Genomic DNA, 21,129 nt, shown 5'->3' with positions numbered 1-21,129 from the left:
TTGTTTATGTGTATGAAAGCAACACATTAAATATATATATTCTTGCGGATCAATCTTAACTATTTAGCACTACCTATCTGTAAGAAAAGATATTTTTCAAAGATGAAATTTGTAAATATTAATATAGACCTCATTAGCTGATGAATTTATAGGGTGCAGGTGTTGCTGGTGATAGAACCCAGGTCCTCAAACATGCCAGGCAAGGTCTACCATCTTTAGCCTCTGTAATTAATTCTGATTATAGGCAACACACTCTGAATTCTAATTAAGTGAAATCCTCCTTGCCATATTTAATTATCATCATTAGTATAGTCATAGAGTTACAAAAAGGTTTCAATTATGTTTTGAATTTTGCCAATATTTTTTGTGATTTGTTTCTCTAGTTATTTAAGTAACAATATAATAATCTCAACTTGGACTCTTAGTCCCAAAAGCCTCATTTCACACAGTGGTGCTTTACAGAAAAAGGTTCCTCATCTCTGCTCTGAACCCAGAAGATCCCAAAATACTTAAAACCACAAGTTGAATGTGCTGCTTCTGAAGCCAAGTGGCCAGGGTTTGTCTTTTGTTTCTGTCACTGGTAATACTCAATCTCAAAACTCATCAGTCTTTCTTTCCTTCAGTTTCTACATCTGTCAATATGAGTTAGTAATGGTCTCTACTTTCTTGGGTCATGTGAGGATGAAGGAAGTTAGCAAATGCAAAACTTGGTATATGGTATTATCCTTGATATCAAGTCAGTATTCATCTAATGTGCCCTACCAGCCTAAGATAAAAATAGATGTCACACTAAATTCTCTCTCCCACCTACTAGAAAAAATAGAAATGTTTACATACATTTACAGATGAAAAGAAAACACCATCACATGAAAATGGAGGACAAGTCATCTTTTCAATATGTTCTTTACTTCATCAACCCAGGTAGAGTACACACACACACGTGACCAGGGAAGTAATTCTCATATACCGGAGACTGTGGTAATCTTTTGTATATGCACTTTACTGTATGAACAAATGATGTGCTGGTCCCATTGCCCTTCTGTTATCCTTTTATATCCTGTTCCCCTCCCACAATCCATTCATGGTCCTACTCAGTGAAGTTGTTGATATTCACCATAGAGTTATGAATGCATCAGTCTGTGGGAGAGGGAACACTGCCTCAGGATACTCCTTCCCACTCAGTGGCTCTTACAATCTTTTTGCTCCCTCTTCTACAATGTTCCTTGAGCCATGGCAGGTTTGTAATAAGTCTACTTTAGTGCTGTGCTTTCTGCATCTTCTAGATCTGTTTTGATGAGGTTTGAGTCTCCTCAGTGTCTACTGCCATCTCCATGGAGCAGGTTGTCAGGATTGTACTGATCTTTAATATTTAAAATTCCAAACTACTTTTTTAGTATTCTGTATAATAAACACTAGCAAGTAACAACTTACACAATTTATAAATGTGATAGATACCAATACATATATTATTCATTAAAAAAATGTGGAATGTCTATCTGTCATATATATAAATTTACTAGCTTAACATTAGCAAGGGAAATTTGCTTTCCTATAGCTACTACTGACAGTACCCTAAAAATTGGCAATGTAAATTATCTTCTTAAAAAAAAATATATTTTGTTTATTTGCAAGGAGAAAAAGATAGAGAATGGGTGTGCCAGGGTCTCATTAATAGCACTGCAAACAAACTCCCAATGCAAGCAGCACTTGGTACATTTGGCTTTATGTGGGTACAGAGGAATTGAACCTAGGTTATTAGGCATTGCAGGTAAGCACCTTAATGACTGAGCCATCTCTCCGGCCCCAATGTGCTTTTTTGCAAATGAATTATAACCCATGAAATTTTAGAATATACCTATTCAAAAAGCTTTTTATAGTACATATCAAGACACTATATAAATACATGAAATTAATTGTAGTTAACAACAATAGTCCTAGATGGAAAAATGAGTCTCCCCAATTAATTTTGTTTGTTTTCTTATTTTCTGGTATTAGGGATGAAACCCAGGACCCTGCACATGCCAGGCAAGCACTACATATGTGAGTGCTATTCTCAATGCCCTCACGCCCTCAACCAGGTCTGCCAATTCTATTTTTACCAAAGAAAACACTTTTCAGGTCTAAATCTTAATAAGACATCATTACATAGAGGAGGTGTGCAAAATCAACTTATTTATTCATAACCATGGTTAAACTTTATTGTTCAAACTACTACTCTAAAAATAAAATGTTTTCATATTATTCTTTCATCACAAAGTTTTTTATTAGAGCATCCCACTGATTAACATAATATAAAAATAACATCAGCCATTCACATAATTCATCTACATTTGTGTGTGGGGGGGACGGTTCTTGTGACTGAACTTGGGTCCTCATGCTTGTAGGACAAGTACTTTACTGACTGAGCCATCTCCCCAGCCTCATTCATACTCTTAAAGAAAAGTGCTTATATTATTGCATATTTATTTACATTGTCATTGACTCAATAGGTAATTTTTTTTTATAAATCTACAGTGTCTTGATTCTTACTATTATAAAGCTAAACCCACTGAAGCATGATGATTTCAGTAACAGAACACAAATAAAGCATGTTGATGTCAATGACAGTGCACACATAAAGTCACTGAGTAAAGCTCCTTTTTATGAGCACTTTTGGAAAGCTTGCTCTGAGCTCCAGCACAGCCCTGTTATCAATCTGGGAGCAGAAGGACACATCAAGTAAGGACAGATGTTTGCAAGATTCCAGGAGTTTCCTCAGGGATGCTGGACTTACCATTCTTGTTCCTGTTTAAGAAAAGAACAAAAAAAGTACCTTAAGTATAATATCTATAAATGGCTGAATGATGAGTTCTTTTATTATTTATTTGAAGTATATATAAAATAGATGACCTATAAAAACATGAAAGCATTTATTTTTATTTTTTAGAGAGAGTGAGAGACATACACACAGGGAGAACTGGCATGCCAGGGCCTCAGACACTGCAATTGAACTCCAGTCACCTGCACCACCTAGAGGGCATGTGCAACCTTGTGCTTGCTTCATCTTTGTCTGGCTAACATGGGATCTAGAGAGAGATTAAATATGGGTCCTCAGGCCTCACAGGCAAGCACCTTAACCCCTAAGCTATCACTCCAGTCCTTGAAAGCATTTTTAAAAGCAGAGTACATTATACTGAAATGGTTTTGTTTAAAAAAGTAAAAGCTAAATGCTCCCAAACAATTTGCCATCTAGGATCTTGTTCATTTTCTATCATCCACCTTCATTTCTATTTCATGTCTGTACTTTCCTACATCATCACCCAACTGCCGCTTTGCACATTGCAGTTTACATAACTCAAGGGTCAAATTCAGCAGCAATCCAGATAATGCAACCTCTAGTTTCATGCTATGTTAATAGTCCACTAATAGGACTGTGCATCTGCTTGGGGAATGGGAATGGAAAGATGAAAAAGACGCATATCTGCCTTAAGGAACTCACTGACAAGGGCTGAAAACAAACACACAACATGGCAAGTATTACAGTGAGTGTGGGTTATTAAAAGGATATTGCAGAAAGAAGGATAATGGATGATGAGTGATTTCTGCCCATGTTAATTCAAATGGAAGCTAAATTAAATAAATTATGAAAAGCACTGGATATAAATGGCAGGCACATAATAAATGCCATGTCACTTGAGTCTAAGAGTACTACTCTTGTAAAACACACATTGTTTTATTTGCAGCTTTTCTGTGAAGAAACAATCATATTATATCATATAAAACATAAACATCCAACAAGAATCATTTGGATGTGAAGTTGTTTCTGTAGTACTAGGAAAGGAACCCAGATCATTCATTGTTAGGCGAGTGTTCTGCCACTCACCTACAGTCCCAGACCAAGATATCTGGAATATGAGCCCATCTCATCCTCTGGAACTCTCCCAACCCCTCCACACATCCCACCTCAGGTCCAAAACTGTAATTGTAAACTCCTTCCACCCTATTTTTATCTGCTCCTAGATAAACCTGTCCAGATTTCCTCTTGGGAATTTAGAATTGGGACTCAACAAAGCCTCTGTATCCATGGTTGCCTAGCCCTAAAGACATGGAAAGCTGAGCTGGTGCTTTTGTTTGGGCTTGTACCCACAGAAACAGAGATGGCTTTTATAAGGAGAAGAGAAGAAGCAAACAAGCGAGAAACAAGCATTAAGTATGTGAGCACAGGGCAGGGCAGACAAAAGAAAAAAGAAGAAAATGGCTTCCTTGCCTTTTGATAGTTTGCTCCTTCCTGCTGAGGTCAGACCATGGATCCTACTCAAGGGGCTTGGGGGGATAAAACTATCTTCATAAGAATTTTTTTTTTAAAAAGAACTATTTCAAGTGAGCTTTGACTAAGTGGCCTAAGAGATCCTCAGCTTAAGACATGTAGCTATGTGGTGGTTTGTTCTCTACTTGCTAGTCCTGTCTATGAGAATCTGAGCTCATGACAAACCATGAACAAGGTAAGAAAACAGAGAGTCAATGACAACTAGCCTGGAGTCTCCTGTCCTCTGCTGCAAGTTCCTAGCACTTGTTTTTGTGTTCACTGACAGCACAGTTATGGACTCAGTCAGCTTGCTCCACTAGGGGGAGCCACAGCTATCGTTCCCACTGTTCTCTCTCCCTGCTAAAAAGAGGCCCAATATGGTACATTAATATGTTCTGAACAATTGTGGAAGGAATGAAACAGTAAGGAACAATGGTCAATTTCCCAATGTAATCACCTTGCTTTTAACTTTCATTAATGGATTACTGCACCAAAATTTTCAGATTTTGGACACCTTTGTTCTACAACCCACTTGCTCCTTGTTTCCAGGTTAAATATCTCAAGATGGCCAATGAAAGATTTGCTTCCCAAATTAGAATTCAGTAATATCTCCATTTTAATTGTATGCAGATTTCTCACTCCAGGTCCAAAGCCCCAGAAAAGCAGTCACAGTGCAGATGGACACACTGAATTGGAGCAGATGGCTTCCTTTTTGAAGGGATCAGATATTTTCAACTTCTACATTTCAGTTTCATCAGATTTCTTCTACTTAGAATAACCTATCCATTCCATTTCCTGTTCATCTTTCAAGGCCGTCTTTAAATCTAATACTTTTTGAAATAAACCTATTCCTTATGTTTCTAATAACATTGGCTTTTGGCGGGGGGGGGGGGGACAAAACAGACTTGCTTCCAGTTTTCATTACTTATTTTGTCTTTTCTTTTCTTGGTCAAGACATTGAGGGTGGGAACACACTGTCTTACTCAGAGTTTTGTTCAGTGTTTTGTTCAGTTTCGAACAGTCACAGTACTTAGTGAATTTGGATTTAAAACAAGTTCAAATCCTTTGAGATCTTTAAGAACTATCACATGTTCTGGTACTTTCAACCTCACTAATTAATGATGCTGTATAAGCAGTTCAGTGCTTTGGCATTCCACATGTAGCTATGGGGTTTCATGTATATTGAGAGCTGAGTTTCAACTTTTCAACATTCTAAACTGTGTAAAAAGGACTTCAGGTATATCCTTTGGCTGTTCTGGGGGAGGGGGCATATGGCTTGATTGTAGGTCCCTCTCCACTATGGATTGCCAGGTGTCTAGAAAGTGTTAAGTCAGGAAGGTTCTCTCACAGTCCTTGTATTTGTAGTGTTTCCCTTGTGTACTGATAAGACTCCGCTAAAGGCTATGCAGTGTTAAAGTTTTGATACATTCTTTGCATGTACAGGGATTTTCTCTGGTATTGAGTTAATGGTTAAACTACTATTGAAGGCTTTGTCTTTCTTCACACTGGTAGGGTTTTGCCCAAGTTTGAAACTTCTATTGTTGCTTGTGGCTTGAAGAAGCAACAAAACCTTTTTAACCTTCTTTACATGTACAGTCTTAACCCAACTTGAATTATCTGATGTTGTTCAATATGAGAGTCTTGGCCACATTCCATAGAACTATAGGATTTCTCTCCAGTATAGATTCTCTGTACATTAAAGATTGAGCAATTACTGAAGGATTTTCCACTCTTTACATTCATGGGGTCTCTTTCCAGTATGAATTTTCTGATGATGTTTAAGCTGAGTAGAACAGAAATATGCTTTGCCACATTCTGGACAACTATAGGGTCTTGCTTCAGTATGAGTTTTCTGGTGTACAAGAAGGAATGACCTATTATTAAAGGCTTTGCTAAATGCTTCACAATGGTAGCATCCCTCAACATGGATCCTCTGATGTCATTTAAGATGGGAAGAATAGTATCAGGCTTTGCCACATTCCTCACATCCATATTGTCTCTCTAGTATGAAGCCACTGATGTTTAGTAAGACATGAAGAATGGCATAAGTCTTTGCTACATTCTTTACATATATAGGGTCTCTCTCCAGTATGAATAATCTGATTAAGACATGAGTAATACTTAAAGGGTTTGTCACACATTTTCAAATGTTATATTCATATTGCTGCATAAAAGCTTTGTAATTTCATGAGATCCCAGTGGTTGACTAGTGGTTTTATTTCCTGAGCTACTGAGGTTATATTCAGAAAGTCATTACCTACACCAATATGTTAAAGGGTTTCCCCTACTTTTTCCTCAAGCAGTATCAGTGTTTCAGGTCTCATATTAAGGTTCCTGATCCATTTGGACTTGAATTTTCAAATGTTGAATCAAGTGTACAGAGTACTTAAAGGCATTGTCACATTCATTGCATTTGTACGGTTTTGGTCCAATATGAATATTTTCATGTGTACTAAGGTTGGGACAAGATCTGAAAGCTTTGCCACATTACATTTTCACGGTCTCTCCCCTTTATGAATTAGATGACATTCTTTAAGTTTTATAGGTCTATGGAAGCCTTTGCCACACTCTTCACATTTGCACAGTCTCTTTCTTATATGAATCAGATGGTGTTGCCTGAGGTTCCCATCAGTTTTGAAGCTTTTGCCACATTCTTCACATTTGTATGGTTTTGCTCCAGTATGAACCACGTGGTGTGCACTTAAGACTAAATGATATTTAAAATTTTTGCCACATTCTTTACATCTGTAGGACTTACCTGCTTTATCAACCACTGATATTGAGTTGAGGATGATTCACTGATAAAATCTATTCTCATTCTTTATATTTGTAAAGCTTCTCTTAAATATGGATGCCACATTTTTGGGTAATCTTGAAGGTTGAAGGTCTTTTGCAGATTTGTTGTATTTGCCAAAGTTTGCTGAACATGTCATTCCAGGCCCTTTCCTCCTCACACTCCAAGGTGGTTTTGATTGCTCCAAAACTGTGATCAGGTATGGCTTACACACAGCAAGACCATGGCAGTGCCGAGTCTGCCACCGCTAACAGTTCTGGGCAGCATGCGGAACTTGTGATCCTTCCCCCTCCATTTCCTCAGCGAGTTCCTACTGGTGCCTAATTTTTTTTTTTTATGTTTCTGTAAAATCATTTTCCTTTTAAAACTTTTGAATTTTTATTTGTTTGCAAGAGGGGGGGGGGGGGAGATGGGCATGCCAGGGCCTCTAGCAGCTGCAAAACAATAGCAGCAACAAAAAAACCCTCCAGATACATGTGTTGCTTCCTGCATCTGGATCCTGCGGAATCAAATCTGGATCCTTAGGCTTTGCAGGCAAGCACCTTATTCACTGAGCCATCTCTCCAGCCCTGATTCTCTTTTTTGATGTTATCTTTATTTATTTATTTTTGGTTTCTCAAGGTAGGGTCCCACTCTAGCTCAGAATGACTGGATTCACTATGCAATCTTAGAGTGGCCTCAAACTCATGGTGATACACCTACCTCTGCCTCTCAAGGGATGGAATTAAAGGCATGTGCCACTACCCCCAGCTGGTGGCATCATTTTAAAAAATATTTTCATTTATTTATCTATTTGACAGAGAAAAAGAGGCAGAGATAGAGATAGAGATAGAGATAGAGAAAGAAAGAATGAGCATGCCAGGGCCTCCAGGCACTGCAAATGAACTCCTTGTGCATCTGGCTTATATTGGTCCTGGAAGAGTCAAACTGGGGTATTCTGGCTTTGCAGGCAAATGCCTTAACCGCTAAACCATCTCTCCAGCCCTGTGGTATCATTTTTTAATAAGATGTGAAGACCAAGTGATCAAGTGAAGTCAACTAATCCATTCACCACCTAAAAACATTTGACATTTTTTCTTTTTGCCTTCTGCCCCAGGCTGACCTAGAATTCACTAGTAGTCTCAGGGTGGCCTTGAACTCATTGCAACCCTACCTCTGCCTCTGGAGTGCTGAGATTAAAGGTGTGTACCAGCAGTTCCTGCTTTAAAAACATTTTTTCTTTTGGTTAAAATTTGTGTTTTATTTATGAGAGAGAGAGGGGGGGGGAGAATGAATGAATGGGTACACCAGGACCTCTACCCATTGTAAACAAACTCCGGACACATACACTACCTTTATGCATCTGGCTTACAAGAGTACTAGAGAATCAAACCTGGATCTCTCCAACTACTCCCCTCCCCACCCCATTGTGTATATGTGTGATTATTTTTAATTTCATTTCTAAATTAAAGACAGCTTTAAGGTGAGCATAATAAAATAGTGACTTTAGTTATGGTATTTCCATACATAATCATTATACTTTGTTCTGATTTACTCCATTTCCCCTCTGTGGTGGTTTGAATAGAATAGATGCCCCCCAATATATTCAGTTGTTTGTAGTTTGCATCTGCTGGCTACCTGGCTGGAGGCAATGTCACTGGGGGATCTTAAGGTGTGGTGGTGGGTTTCCTATTTCAATCTAAAGATATGCAAAGTGTGCCTAGCTGGAGTTCCTGAAGTGTGCTGTGGCTTTTGACCTTTAGGCTTGTACTTCTTTCTCTCCACTTGGACCTGTGAAGGCAGGTCAGCTTCTTCTGCCATTATGAACTTCTCCTGGATCTGTAAACTTCAATAAATCCCTTCCTCCGTAACTGTGTCTGGTCTGAAAGTTCATCTCAGTGAACCTGAAGCTGTCTGCTACACCCTCCCATCCCCTCCCACCTTCTTGGTAGTCTCTTCCCCTCCAAAGAATCCCTGCCTCTGTGTTCACGTCACAGCTATACCATTACTACAAACTATTTTCCTACATTTAGTAGGCTACGGACAGCCACCCGACAACTTACCCCACTGCTCCGCCAGTGAGCTTGACTCCATGGTGGTTCTAAAACATGTCTTCTAGGGCCTATCACACACATATCTAGTGAGTATGTGCTGTTGTTGTTTTGACAACAGAGTTGTAAGATGGGTTTTAACCAACAATAGCACTATATACTTTAAATATTTTAATCTGGAAACAAATATCAGGGAAATTAAAGAAAGAAGATGTCCAAATGTAAAGTGTGCATCCCTTGTAACAGGCTGACTTTTCTCATGCTTGTGAATTCGCAATGTTTTCCTTGAACTTTACAAATTATTTCTCTATTGCTCTAGGATAGTTCAATAGGAAAATGGGTCACAAGGAATAAAAATAAGCATTTTAAGTGGGTGACGTGATTTTACTGAAGGCAGAATACTGACTTAGAGGCCAAAGGTCTTAGGTCTGAATCTTTGGTTTGCCACTTAGTAACTGCCAGGCACAAGCACCAGTGAAAAGATATAATGATACAACTACACAAGCTATGAAGATAAAGTAAAAATATAACTGTTGAAAGATTTAGCCCAAAGTATATGTATTATGATCCACAAAAATTCTTAAACTGCTCAAAATAGCTCAACTTAGTCAATCTTATATAACTCTATAAGCAACATCTATGAATGTATCATAAACTTGATCATGGAGAGATTTTAACTGCAAACACAAATCCAGGGGCTAGGAATCCCCACATTTTCCTTTTCATGGATGCTGAATAAAGAGGAAAGCATTTTATGGACTAACATGCTACTACCAAAAGAAGTTTGGATGCTATGTGAGTTTGCAAGAAACAAAAACTAAGGGCAAATATAAGTATGGTGACACTACTGGCATGTCTGGCTACGATATGCAGTGACTAATGAACTCTCACAGCCCCTGTTGATGAATGCAAGGAGGACACAAGAAGTCCTAAGAATTTGTAACAGATTTGCCTTAAGGTAGAACTAGTCCTAAAAACTAGCATTGTCAGGGATGGAGGTTTTTCAATATTTGTTAATCAACAGTTTAACATTGTGTGTGTGTGTGTGTGTACACATATATTTACATATATTATAATTGACCAATGCCAACTTATCTTACATTTTTTCCATCAAACCAAGCAGTCTTATGAGGACAAAATTTTTATCCTAAGTTGGCTTCAACTTCCTTGCAAAAGGTCTATGATTATGTTTTATGTCTTAAAAATACACTTTAAGGCAAATACATGGAAGGAATGTTTATGTTGTACACAACATTAAAACCCACAATACTAATGGGGGAAAGAAAATAACAAGACAACCCACCCAACCAGAAAAGCAATGAGTAAAAATCCCAGGAATTAGTAAACATCTCTTAATAACCTTAAATGTAAATGGCCTCATTTTACCAACAAAGAGACACACTAGTTGACTGGATTAAAAAACTAGTTCTAACCATATTTGTCTACAAGAAATGTATTTCACTGGTAAAGACTGATTCAAAGGACAGATGTCAACAAATGAATGAAACCTGAAAACAGGTTGGTGTAGTTATTATGAAATCTGACAAAGTGGATTTTAAATAAAAAATAGAAGAGATTTAAAAAAAAAATAGTATACTACTAGCCAGGAGAGTGGCTCACAACTTTAATTCCAGCACTTGGAAGGCTGAGGTAGGAGGATCACCATGAACTCAAGGCCAATTTGGGCTGCAGAGTGAGTTCCAGGTCAGCCTGGGCTTAAGTAAAACCCTGCCTCAAAACCAAAACAAACAAAAATTCGATTATACATTAATAAAAGGAACAACCCATAAATAAGATACAACAGTTGTAATTATATATGCATCAAATGTTATTACCTCAGTTTCATAAAATGGATACCAATTACCATTCCATAAAAAGTATGCTAGTTCTTGATATAGTAATAGTGGGTGACTTTAATATCCCCTTTCATCTTTTGATAAGTCATCTACACTAAAAATCAAAAATGACACTTCAGAGTTAAACTATACCACACAGCACTTAGATTTAACAGAATATCTACAGAATATTCCAGCAAAAGAAATTGAACACACATTCTTCTCAGTAGCCCTAGAATGTTCTCTTAAACAGACCAGTTACTAGGCTGAAAGCAAGCATTAAATAGAAAATATTTGAAATAATTTTCGACCTCTTATCCTGTCATATTGGAATAAAATGAAGTAAGTAGAAAGAAAAACTACAGAAGTACTGGAAGACTGAATATTGGGTCACTGAAGAAAATTTAAAATTCCTAGAATCAAAGGAAAATGAAAGCACAATTTACCAGGACCTTGGAATACAGCTAAAGCAGTTGTAAGAAGGAAGTTTACAGCATTTATTTAGGAAAACAAATTAACAACAGAAAAATATCAAATAAATAATCTAATATTGCACTGCAAGGTCTTAGAAAATAAGAACAAGCCAAACTCAAAAGCAGTATGTGGCAAGGAATAATAAAGATCAGGGTAGAAGTTAATGAAGACTGAAAGAATCATCTATAGAAACAAAAAAAAAAAAAAAAATTGGTTCTTTGAAACAATAAACAAAATGATCAAACTTCTAGCCACTCTAATTAAAAGAAAGAAGACCCAAGTTAATAAAATTAGAGATTAGAATCTGGAAGTTATAATAGATTCCAATGAAATGTACATAATTAGGGAATTATTCTGAAAGAAATGGAAAATGTAGGAAAAAAATTGATCTATTTCTAGAGACACATGACCTACCAAAATTATGTAAGATAGGTAACTTAAACAGATCCATTAACAAACAGTGAGGTTGAGGCTGGAATAGAATAGTACCCTTACAAAGAAAAGCCAATGACTACATGGACTTATTGCCAAACTCTATCAAACTTTGAAAGAAGAACTAACATTAATGTGCCTCAACTATCCCACAAAACAGAAAAGAACACCATCTGATACATTCTATGCAGCCACTATTCTCTCGATACCAAGACTGGATAAGAATGCAAGAACAATAACAGCAAATAAATGACCCCCAAAATACTATAGACTAATTCTCAATAAAATTCATCTAAATCCTATTCAAGAGTACATTATTTACATCATATACCATAAGCAAGTTGGTTTCACCGTAGGGATACCAAGATTGGTTAAGTGTATGCAAATCAACAACATATAAATAGACTTAAGGACAGAAATCGCATGGTCATCTCAATTGATACAGAAAAGACCTCTCACAGATCAACACTACATGATCAAAGTCCTGAAGAAATTAGAAATAGAAGGAATATGTCTCAATATAATAAAAGCTATAAAGACCAAATGAGAAAAGTACTAAGCAATAGTGCTCACTCTCACCAGTCTTATTCAATATAGTACTTGATGTACTAACTAGAACCGTAAGAGAAATAAAAAGGATATAAATTGGGAAGGAAGAAGTCAAAAGTATTTGTACTTGCAGATGACCTGATCCTATACTTAAAAGACCCTAATGACTGCATGAGAAATTTCTTAATTAAAATTAAAATTTCTTAATTAAAAATGAGTACAACTCATTTTTAGAAAAATAGTAGGATACAAATATTAGTAGCCTTTCTTTAAATCAATAACCAAATTGTCAGGTTTTTCCAATGGTTTTCTGATTGGCTAAGAGATCCACTTAGTGGAAAGGAACCCATATCTGGAATTGGTAACCAGATTTGAATTTTACGGAGGAAAAGATTATGCTTTCCAACATCAAGCTCTCACTAGTCTGTCTAAAAGAGGGGCCACATCCATCTAACTGTTCCCAAACTAATAATGCTTATCCAATTTAATCAGAAGGTAACAAGTCCCAAGGAGATAAACCTCCCCTCCATCTCAGTCAAGGCCCAGGCAAAACCACAGAGGAAGTGGGAAGACCAGCAAGAATGCTGCTTCCATGGTGAGCCTGACAAGTACTGCCAGGGTGAAGGAGACAGATGCTGAGGATATTCAACACATACCAAAGCAGAAATCCAGAGGCTCCTAAGAGCTCTCACTGAAATAGACTTAAAACACACCCAAGGCTCAGGGAATTTTGTGGAAGAGGGTCCAGAAAGATTGTAAGAGTCACAGGTTAGGATGTAATGCCCAGAGGCACTATCTCCCCCAATAACTGATTGCTGCTCCCATAATGCATTACCTACAACCCCATAGGGAATACCAGCAAGCCCAAGGAGAAGGGCCCCCTGCAGGATGGGGGCAGGGAGGAGAGAAAATATGTTACCAACACATGATGTATCGAAACAAAGGATGTTCTTCATCATCATCATCATCATCATCATCATCCTCATAATAGTAAAAATGTCTTTCACACCAGCCAGGGTCCAGGTGAAACTACAGAGAAACTCAGAAGTTAAGTATGAGTGCTGCTTTCATAGAGAGCCTGACAACCTCCATCAAGAAGATGGCAATAGACACTGAGGACAGTCAAACTTACCAAAGCAGAAATCTAGAAAATAGAGAGCTTAACACTAAACTGAACTTATGACATACCCACCAAGGCTCAAGGAACATTGCAGAAGAGGGGCAGAAAGACTGTAAGAGCCACAGGCTGCAAATCCAGAGGGGTTGCCCATCTCTCCCAATAACTGACTGCAGCTCTCATAACTCATAAATAACATCAAATTCCAAATCATCCAGTCAATCAATAAATAGGCTAATGAACTAAATAGCTCTCTCAAAAGAAGAAATACAAATGACCAATAAATATTTGAAAACATGTTTAATAACTTTAGCTATCAAGAAAATGAATATGAAAACTGCTTTGGGATACAATATTACTCCAGTTAAATGGATATAATCTAAAAAAGTACAATAAATGCTGGCCAGTATGTGGGGAAAGAGGAGCCATTAGATACTATTGGTGGGAATGGTGTGTCTACTATGGGAATTAATGTGGTAGCTCTTCAAAAAACTAAATATAGAATCAGAAATAGAACAAAAAATGTAACACATCTGTACTAATCCTGGGTATAGACTTAAAAAACTCTAAGTCAACACACCACAGATATGCTTATACATCCATGTTTACTACTATACTATTCACAATAACTAAGAAATGGAAATGGCTGAGATGTTCATGAAGAGATCATTGAATAAAATATGGTATACATACACAATGGACTTTTACTCATGTGTAAAGAAAAATGAAATCATGACATTTGTTGGAAAATGGATATAACTAAAGATCATTATTTTAAAGTAAAATAATCCAGACTCAATCAAATACCACATTTTCTTTCATGTGTGGACTTAGATTTAAATTAATATGTGTGTGTATGCTTGTGGGTAGGTCATGATAGTAGAAAGGGCATTGTGAGAGTGGGGAAACAGAATTTAAGGGAGAAGGGAAGAATAAAAAAGGAATAATGGAATACATGTCACTTGAAAACAGAAGAGAATACTATTTGGGGATATGTAGAGAGACCAGCAAGGGAGGACTGGAGGAAAGGAAGGCAAGGAGAAGAAATTATTAATTAGAATAAAGTAAACATGATAAGAACATCATAATGAAGCCTACTACTTTGTATGCTAACTTAAAAGAGTATAATGCATGTTTACCTAGTATGTCCAGTTGTCGTAACCTGGTACAATTAGATGCCAGTTCTTCTATGTCTGTGTCACATACAGACCTGTTAGCTGTTAGAAAGAGCTTTTGCAAGTTTGGGAGTTGGCGTGCCAATCTGGCAAAGCACCCAGTGCTACTCTGCAGAGTTGGGCACCAGCCAAGATCAAGTTCCTCCAAAAGTGGACACCCAGAAGCCAGTTCTGCTATACCATTCTCTGTAATATTCTTACACCTCCACAGATCCAGAGTCCGGAGTTTTTTACACTTGGCTCCTATCATGCTGGCTATCACATCATAGTCTTCAATCTGAAATCAAACAATTCCATGTTTTACATTGCACGTTCAGGAACATAAGCTGCTCAGAACTAGTTAGGCCATTCCTAGTCATTTCTTATGTATAGCTTCTAAAACATACATCCTTGTTATCTGTTTATTCATGTTTTAGACTCATCAGTTACATAAAAAGCAAGAATACTCATTTAAAAATCAATTTCACAAAGCTGAATAGTATGTTAATTAATTAAATCACAAAGGAATCTGAAGTCCTCAGTTTCTCATGATAAATTTGAAGACTATATGTTCTCTTTTATGTCTAGCATTTTAACATTGCCACAGCTATTAGCCAGATATAAAGTATAAAAAAACTCCAGTTGCTTTGTCTCACTGCAATAAGGAATGAAACCTTGATCTATAAGCCAAAATAAGCCTTTTCTCCCTTACAGTGATTTTTGTCAGGCATTTTATAGCATCAAGAAGGTAACTGATACAGAAAATTGGTTCCTAAAGTGGGGTCATTGCTGCAATGAACACAGATATGTGATTCTTTTCAAGATGAATGTGGACAAATTTACAACTTTGGACTAGGGGAAGCCTTACAATGTTGTATGCAGAGTTTAATAGGCCATGCCGGTGGTAGCTATACAGAACAGAAGGCCAAGATAAAAGTGGACAATGGCCATGCTTTCCTTACCATGATGAAATTTCTATTCAAAACTGTAAGCCAAGATTAAACCCTTTCCTTCCTTAAGCTGTTTCTAGTTGGGGAATCTGTCTCAGAAACAAGATAGTAACTGATATAAGGTTTTACTATATAATCCCTTGCTGGCCTTGAACTCCCAATCCTCTTGCCTCAGCCTCCCTAGTACTGGGATTACAGGTATACACATCACAATACCTGGCTTTTATTATTAAAAAAAAAAACCAAAAAACTATGACCAAGTCACTGAGGAACTATCACCAATAAGTTGGATAACTTGACTAGGCTGATGCAATTAGTAGCAAGCTAGGTATTACAATTCTTCAGCCAACTTTAAAGTACTTCAAAAAGAATCAGATAATCCAAAAACTTGGAACTTTTAAGTCACTAAACGCAAAACTAATTTAACAGTGTATTTTGTTCATTCATAACACTTTCATTTCAACATGTTAAAACATTAAAATTCTTTACATTTTTGGTACTAAACTTTTAAACTTTAATATATATTTTGCATTTATATTACACCAAAATTTGCACTAGTATATTTCATTTATGGCCATCACCTATAATCTTTGTCTGATTATTAAGTTAAGAGTATTTTAAGGAACTATGATGTTCTTTACTTTCCATTCTATCAATGGATCATTTAATTATGTGTTTCTTTTCCCCCCATTCCTGGGCTGCTAAGTAGAAAATAAATACAAAACTAACTCAATGAAGTTTTATCCTTATACTCTGAATTTTTCTTAACTCATGGTTTCTCAGATTAAAAATTGTACTTCTCAGTTTCCTTTGCTACAGTTTATCAGATGACTAAATCTTGGATAACAGGAAGGAAATCTGAAAAGGCATGCAGCTTCCTTAAAGAAAGATTATATACTTTGTTCCTTTCCTAGAGTGTGACATAGACATCTGACGGCTTGAGCTTCACTCCAATCCATAAGTTCAACTGTGAGACCACGGAGTCGGCAAGAGCAATGAGGTACAGTCTAGGTTTCTCAGGAGCATGAATCAAACTATTAAATCAACCAGGGTTACTCAATTCCCACATGGAAGAGAAATAAACTTACACATATAAGAAATAATAAATCTTTTAAAATACAGTCACTTGTAATTTTTACCTAACTTAAACAAAAATGTTGCGTACAAACTTGCTTCAACTGACTAGAAGCAAATAATTAACATGCTTGAATGTGGGTACAAAACAGTTAATAATAAATATGAGAAACTATACAGGTAGGAGTAGAGTGGTCAGGGAAGAGTTCCCTCACAGGAAGAAATGGAGCAAGCCATTAAGCATGGAGACTTGCCAAACACTTACCATTACACAACTGCCCAAACTGAGGTGCTGAAGCTCTGAACAGAAGTTCAAAATGCTGAGCAGTGCTGTTTGCTGTCACCAGGGATGCATCAGAGGCAAATATGGAAAGTGAAACAAAGAGAAGAGGTCAATTAGACATTAAAGGCTGTCACTGCTTTTTGTGAAATACAGCTGAAAACCCAGGTTACAGATCCCACAAATGCCACTTAATGAGTCCCTAGGTACTCCCACCATCGATTAGCTTGGCATCAAGGTAATCATTATTACTCTCCATGTAAGTTGTCACTTTGTATATGGTTTTGCATACTCTAAACACCTAATAGTCCCTGTAACCTCTCAGTTTATTTCCAAGGTAACTATTTAAAAGTCTAGTTAAGAAGACACATGACAAGCTAAGCCAAGAGAAGAAGAGAGGGTAGGAGAGAAGAAAAGGTAGGAGAAAGGAAGAAAAGGAGACAGAAACAGAGAGACAGGTGATACCCCCACAGGGCACTAGTGATTCTTAACGAGTTCAGCAGCTCTGACATTCACTAATCAACTGCAGCCTGATGGAAGTGCCAATAAAGACACCCCAAATCAGGATGGAGCTGGTGACTTTAATGTCAAAGGATTCTCTTTGCTGACAAGGATACCAATGACCATTGAGCACCTGTCAGTAGCAACGTGCTGAGTGAAACATACGTAGCATGCACTTTCTCATCATGCTCCTGCCATTTAAGTTCACCTCTCCTGTGTAATGAAAATGAGTTCACCACTAAAATACTCAAATCTTGCTAAACTGTTGTATAATCATGATAAGGAAAATATATTTAAAGTCCTAAATTTATCTCATGACATTCCTACCAAAACAAAGGACTGACATTTCTAATATTTCTTTTATTAAAGATAAAATTATTCAAGTGTAGATGGAAAAATTTCTAAATAAACTAATTGCATTTACCAAATCTAAGCTATTATATAAACTGTTAACAATCTTCCAAGTATTCAGACATTGAAAAGGAGTAGCTGGGGCTGGAGTTGGCTTTGTGGATAAAGTGCTTGACTGGAAGTGCTAGGGACTTCTGGTCAAGATGGTGACTGCCTAACCGCCTGCACCTCCCCGAGAAGGAAAGGCAAGGCATTAAGGGTTCACTGGGTCTTACAGAAGAGAGCAATCTCTACTAGATTGCCAGTGAGAGGGCACATAGGTGGGACAAAAAAGGAAATCGGCTGACTCCTTCACTCTTGGGTAACACACTAGTCCCCCATCCCCTGAAAGAAGCTACCCTAGCCATAGTCCCAGCCTCAGGATCCTCCCGCACTTACTGTAGGAAAGGGGACCCAGGCCAGCATAGTTACACTTCCTCACTGTGCAAGGGCAATTGCCCTGCTACCCCTGCCCACAGGAGACCTCGGGCAGGCTTCACCCGCAGGCCCACATGAGCTCAGGCTCCATCCATCCATCTTGCGCAGGCGCCCTGCATATGCGCCCATGCAAGCTCAGTCCACTCTGCCCTTTGGCCTGCTTGATGCAGCAGTCGACCCACTCCTGCACTCACAAGCTCAGGCCTATTCCACCTGTCCATGCTCGAGCTCAGGCTTGCTCTGCCTATCGGTCCATGCTAGCTCAGGCCAAACCCCCACCTGCCACGCTGGCACAGTAGTACTGGAAGTCCTAGCTCAAGGAATAAGACAGGAGAAAGCAATACAAGGGATACAATTTGTAAGGGAAGAAATGAAGTTAGCTCTATTCGCAGAGGACATGATTCTATACATAAGAGACCCGAGAGACTCCATCCCAAAACTCTTGAAGTTGATTAACATCTTTAGCAAAGTAGCAGGATATAAAATTAATGTTCAAAAATCAGTAGCCTTTCTATATACAAATAACAAAGATACAGAGAAAGAAATAAGAACATGTTCCCATTTTCAATAACAACAAAAAAATATAAAATACCTTTGAATAACTTTACCATGGAAGTAAAAGATCTATACAATGAAAACATAAAAATACTCAAAAAAGAAATTCAGAGGACTTGAGAAAATGGAAAGACCTCCCATGCACCTTGATAGGAACAATTAACATTGTGAAAATGGCAATCCTACCAAAGGCAATATACAGATATAATGCAATTTAAATTAAAATCCCAACATTGTTCTTCACAGAGATAGAAAAAATGATCTCCAAATTCATATGAAAAGGCAGAAGGCCTCGGCTATCCAAGCATATTCTGAGCAAAAGAAATACCTCTACAGGCATCACCATACCTGATCTAAAGCTATATTACAAAGCCATAGTAATAAAAACAGCATGGCACTGGAATGAAAACAGGAGTATAGACCAATGAAATTAAATTGAGGGCCAGGATTTTGGGTCAAGCAACTATAGCTACTTGATATTTGACAAAGGCCCTAACAATATAGGCTGGAAAAAAGACAACATCTTCAACAAATAGTCCAGGACAAAAATACGCAGGAAATTGAAACTTGATCCACACATCTCACCATGCACACCAATAAAATCCAATGGATCAAAGCCCTCAATATAAAATCGGAAACTTGGCCAATACTGGAAGAAAATATAGGAGGAACTTCTCGATATAGGAAAGGAAAAAGATTTCCTGAACAAAACCCCAGTAGCACAGGATCTTAATCAATCATTCAACCAATGGGCTCACATAAAGCTGAAGAATTTCTTCACAGACAGACAAACATACAATAAGCAAAGCCAATAGATTACCCACAGAATGAGAGAAAATATTTCCTGAATACCCAACTTACATAGGCCTAATCTCTAGAATCCACAAAGAACTCAAAAACCTAAACAACAAAAAGTCAAACAACCCATTTATAAAATGGGGCAAAGAGCTGGACAGGCAGTTCACAAGGAAGAAATACGTATGGCAAACACACACTTACAGAAATGTTCATCATTCCTAATCACCAGGGAAATGCAAATTAAAACTATGAGATTCCAGCTTACCCCAGTAAAGATAGCAAACATCAAAAAATCAAATGAAAATAAATTCTGCTGAGGATGTGAAGAAACAGGAACCCTCATCCACTATTGGTGGGAAAGTAAGATGGTACAACCACTTTGGAAAACAAGATGGTGAGTCCTAAAAAAGCTGACTGTAGAGTTACCAACAGATCCAGTTATTCCCTTGCTGGGCATGTAACCTAAAACCTTCAACCACAATGAGTCCAGAGAGATTTGCTCAGCCATGTTTATAGTGGCTCAATTCATAATAGCTAAGAGTTGGAATCAACCCAGATGTACATCACTAGACAAATGGATAACTAAGATGTGGTATATCTCCACAACTTAATTCTACACAGCAGTAATAGAAAATAACCCATGGAAATTTGAAGAAAAAATGGCTGAACCTGGAACAGATCATTCTCAGTGAGCTTACCCAATCGCAGAAAGATAATCGCTGCATAGTATCACTCATCTATAGCACTTAACCTGAATCTACCTAAAATGCCGACATACCCAGCAAACATCTTGAGGACTGGATAACAGGATGGGTGGGGAGCAAGTTGAGGGTAAGGGAGGGGGTTGGGAACACAAATCTGGACCCAAACGGCAATGGTACCATAAAATTCTACATCCTAAAATGCAGACCAAATGGTTGAACATTCACCAGGCCCTTAGAGGGAACACCTGAGTCACAAGGGCCTAGAGAGGGTACAATGAAGATTGATCCTAAATTTCTATTGCTTCTCTCTCTCTCTCTCTGTTTGTTTCTCTCTCTCTCTCATGGTCTAACCTACTTAGTAGCAAATAACCTGTTGTGATGCTCACACAAATGCAATAGGCGCGCACAGCCATGGTGGGAAACCAACTGCTCTTGATATGGCTAAGTGTTCCACTCAGTGTAACAGAACCACATACTGGAGGTGGTAAACAAATTAGAACCATATCTAAAAATGAACCCTCTCTCCATTATCAAGCTACTACCAAAAAGAAAAGAAAAACAGGTACATAGGCCTACAAGAGATAATCTTATTCCTTGTCAGGGCAGGTTATAGATTATATATTCTTTGTTGGCTTTACAATTTTCAAATCATCTGTATTTGGGGGTTGAATATTGTTGCCTTTAGTGCTTTCATATATATAGGGCCTTTGTTTTTTGCTTTTCTTATCATTGGGGGCAGGGTCTGATCGCCTGATCCAGGTTGACCTGG

General features: G+C 37.7%; 1 protein-coding gene across 4 annotated transcripts in view; it reads right to left on the bottom strand.

Moving 5' to 3' along the window:
- Positions 1-2,155: 2,155 nt before the first annotated feature.
- Fbxl4 (F-box and leucine rich repeat protein 4) overlaps positions 2,156-21,129 on the bottom strand; it is a 106,628-nt gene continuing 87,654 nt past the window's right edge. For all 4 annotated transcript variants that reach the window (XM_045155201.1, XM_004660592.2, XM_045155203.1 and 1 more), the window contains exons 7-9: positions 16,960-17,031; positions 14,656-14,968; positions 2,156-2,784 (exon numbers count right to left, since the gene is read on the bottom strand). In XM_045155201.1, coding sequence (XP_045011136.1) covers positions 2,621-2,784; positions 14,656-14,968; positions 16,960-17,031 — 549 coding nt within the window. In that variant the 3' untranslated portion in view covers positions 2,156-2,620. The remainder of the gene's footprint in view (positions 2,785-14,655; positions 14,969-16,959; positions 17,032-21,129) is intronic.

The sequence above is a fragment of the Jaculus jaculus genome, chromosome 7, assembly GCF_020740685.1.
Source record: "Jaculus jaculus isolate mJacJac1 chromosome 7, mJacJac1.mat.Y.cur, whole genome shotgun sequence".
Classification (NCBI taxonomy): Eukaryota; Metazoa; Chordata; class Mammalia; order Rodentia; family Dipodidae; genus Jaculus; species Jaculus jaculus.
This window is presented reverse-complemented; position numbering and strand designations above follow the sequence as displayed.